Consider the following 3,368-nt stretch of genomic DNA (forward strand, 5'->3'; position numbering starts at 1 on the left):
GTGGGAGGGGCTGGTTCTGAGGTGCACAGGCGTGCTGGTGGGAGGGGGTTCTGAGGTGCACAGGCGTGCTGGTGGGAGGGGGTTCTGAGGTGCACAGGCGTGCTGGTGGGAGGGGGTTCTGAGGTGCACAGGCGTGCTGGTGGGAGGGGGTTCTGAGGTGCACAGGCGTGCTGGTGGGAGGGGGTTCTGAGGTGCACAGGCGTGCTGGTGGGAGGGGGTTCTCAGGTGCACAGGCGTGCTGGTGGGAGGGGGTTCTGAGGTGCGCAGGCGTGCTGGTGGGAGGGGGTTCTCAGGTGCACAGGCGTGCTCGGAGCTTGGCTTCTCTGGCATTTGGAGGTGGGGTGGTCAGGCCCCAGGCTGGGTGGGGGTCAAACAGCTCCTGGTCCCTGGGATGGGCCCACGGGAAGGTGGGCTGTTTGTTTCGGGGGTGTGAACTCGGGCTGACGCTCCGGGCCCCGACGTTGCTCCTTGGGCTTCTCGACGGAGGCCGGTGCTCGGTGAGCTGGAGTCGGCCTCCGGGGCAGCCAGGGTGTCGGGCGGGAAGGTGGGCGCTTCCCCGCCGCGGGCGGGCGCGGCCTCGGCCCGGTGCGCTCCGCCCTCGGGGCCGCCTCGGCGCCGGCTGCCCGCTCGGTTCATGGAAATGGCGAGGGACGTGGAGCGGACGGCGCGCGGCGGCGGACGGCGCGGGCCGGGACCCGGCGGGGCTGCGACCCCGGCAACACCGGTCCCGAGCCGCGGAGGTCCGCGCGGCCGCCCACGGAGCCGCGGAACGGGGCCCGCGCCGTCGGGGGGGGCGGCGGGGCGCGGGGTCGGGCGGGGCGCGGGGCGGCGCCGGGCGGCGGTGACGTGCGCGGGGGCCGGGCCGCGCGGGCCGAGCGCTTAAAGTCGCCCCCGGCGGCGCGAGGGCAGCGGCGGCGGCGGCGGCGGCGGGTAGGCGCGGGACGGCCGGGCCCCGCGGGCTGAGGCCCCCTCTGGCCCTCGCGGGCGTCCGCGCGTCGGGGTCCGGGCGGGGCGCGGGGCCGCGGGCGGCGGGAACGCGCGGGTGGAGGGCGCACGTGCGCCCGGGTCCCCCGCCGGCCCGGCGCAGAGCGGGGCCGCCGCGCGCCCCGCCCGGACCCCGCGCCCGGGAAGTTTTCTCCCAGGAAAAGCGCGCGGTGACGCGCCCGCCGGGGCGCGGGGCGTGAGCGCTGGGGCCCGGGGCGCCGGAGCCCGCTTCGTCCCCGCGGCCGGTCGGGTCCCGGGGCCGGCACAGGCAGGCCGGTCGCCCCGAGCCCGCGGCCGGGGTGCGCGTTTCCCGGGGTTTCCGGCCCCATCGCCCCGGCCCCCGATGCGCAGCGGAGGGGACGAGGGCCCGGGCCGGCGCGAGGGGCGGGCGCGGGGCGCGGGATGCGGGGCGGCCGTGAGGGCGCGGGGTGAGGGGCGCGGGGAGCGGGGCGGCCGTGAGGGCGCGGGATGCGGGGCGCGGGATGCGGGGCGGCCGTGAGGGCGCGGGGCGCGGGATGCGGGGCAGCCGTGAGGGCGCGGGGTGAGGGGCGCGGGGAGCGGGGCGGCCGTGAGGGCGCGGGATGCGGGATGCGGGGCGCGGGGCGGCCGTGAGGGCGCGGGATCCGGGGCGCGCGGTGAGGATGCGGGGCGCGGGGCGGCCCTCAGCCTCCCTCCGACCCCAGGCTGCGCCCCCCAGCTCGGAGGCGCGGGAGGCGGGAGCGGTCGGTGCGGGCCCCGCCGGCCCTGCCCCTGGGAGCCGGGAGGAGCCGCGTGCGGCACTCGGGGCCCCGTGAGCGGAGCCCCGGCCTCGGGCTACTCCGGCGCGGAAGCCGGGCGGGGCGGGCGGGCGGCCCCGCGGCCGGCGAGCGCGGGCCTCCCGGCCTCAGCCTCCATCTGTGAAATGGGCGGCTCGGGCCGCCTCTGCCGCGGGCGGAGCGGCGCCCGGAGCCCGGGTCCCCGCGGAGGGCTCGGCGCGCCGGTCCCGGCCCGCCCGCGCGCGCCCGGAGGCGGGGTGAGGGCGCCTATTCCAGGCAATACGGCGCGGCTCCTCCCTTGGCGCGGTCACGTCCCCCACGTTCCCCGGCCTCGGGGGCGGAGCGTCCGCCGGGCTCGGCCCCGCCCCGCCCGCCTCCCGCCCCGCCCCCCGGCCTCCGGCCCCGCCCCCGCCGGCGACGGAACGACCCCATCGTCCACGGCCGGGCTTAGGCGCCATCCGAGGCCCGCGCCGCTCCCCACGCGCCTCCCGGCCGCAGGTGCCGCGGGGCGGGGCGGCCGGCCGTGGTGGGCGGGGCGGGGTGGCCGTGGTGGGCGGGGCGGGGGTGGCCGTGGTGGGCGGTGCCGCGGGGCGGGGCGGCCGGCCGTGGGGGGGCGGGGCGGGGCGGCCGTGGTGGGCGGGGCGGCCGGCCGTGGTGGGCGGGGGCGGGGTGGCCGTGGTGGGCGGGGCGGCCGGCCGTGGTGGGCGGGGCGGCCGTGGTGGGCGGGGCAGGGTGGCCGTGGGCGGGGCGGTGCCGCGGGGCGGGGCGGCCGGCCGTGGGCGTGGCTGCGGGGCGGGGCTCAGGACGGGGGCGGGGCCGGCCGCCCCCACGAAGGGGCTCCCACCGCAGGGGTCTCCGCGGGCCGGCCTGGCCTTCCCGCCTCCCGGGCCCGCGGCGCCCGGAGCCGGGCCCGGGTCCTCCCGCGCAGGGCCGGACCCCTCCGCGGCCGGGCCTCCGGGCAGCCCTCCCGCAGCCCAGATCGGCTTTCGGGCCGCTGGTTTATTTCGGGGCTGGTTCGCAGGGAAGGTAAATGTCACGGAAAGGCCCGCCGAGCCCGCGCGGGCCGCGGGGGGGGGCGCGGGGCGGGGCCGCGCCGACCCGACCCCGGCCCCTGACCCCGGCCCCATGGCCCCTAGCAAGAAGTGCGCCTAGCTTCCGCTCCGGATGGCGAATCAGACCTTGCTGAGCCCTCAAGTCTGGGAACGCGGGTGTGAGGGTGGGGAGGGAGGGAGGGAGGGAGGGAGGGAGGGATCCAGGGGCCTGGGGAGGCTGGGGTCCGGGCGTGGGGAGGGAGGGATCCAGGGGCCTGGGGAGGCTGGGGTCCAGGCGTGGGGAGGGAGGGATCCAGGGGCCTGGGGAGGCTGGGGTCCGGGCGTGGGGAGGGAGGGATCCAGGGGCCTGGGGAGGCTGGGGTCCGGGCGTGGGGAGGGAGGGTCCAGGGGCCTGGGGAGGCTGGGGTCCGGGCGTGGGGAGGGAGGGATCCAGGGGCCTGGGGAGGCTGGGGTCCGGGCGTGGGGAGGGAGGGTCCAGGGGCCTGGGGAGGCTGGGGTCCGGGCGTGGGGAGGGGGAGGCCCGGCGGGCAGATGGTTGGCCGCTCCTTGGCTGTCTCACCTGCAGATACCCTCTGAA

General features: G+C 80.8%; 1 protein-coding gene across 1 annotated transcript; it reads right to left on the reverse strand.

Moving 5' to 3' along the window:
* Positions 1-632: 632 nt before the first annotated feature.
* Positions 633-1,313, reverse strand: LOC138833218 (basic proline-rich protein-like). The gene has a single exon (XM_070031579.1). The coding sequence runs from the start codon at positions 1,311-1,313 to the stop codon at positions 633-635; it is 681 nt and encodes a 226-aa protein (XP_069887680.1).
* Between the last annotated feature and the right edge of the window lie 2,055 nt (positions 1,314-3,368).

The sequence above is a fragment of the Dipodomys merriami genome, unplaced genomic scaffold (genome assembly GCF_024711535.1).
Source record: "Dipodomys merriami isolate MVZ:Mamm:240054 unplaced genomic scaffold, mDipMer1.0.p SCAF_202, whole genome shotgun sequence".
In the NCBI taxonomy this organism is placed as follows: domain Eukaryota; kingdom Metazoa; phylum Chordata; class Mammalia; order Rodentia; family Heteromyidae; genus Dipodomys; species Dipodomys merriami.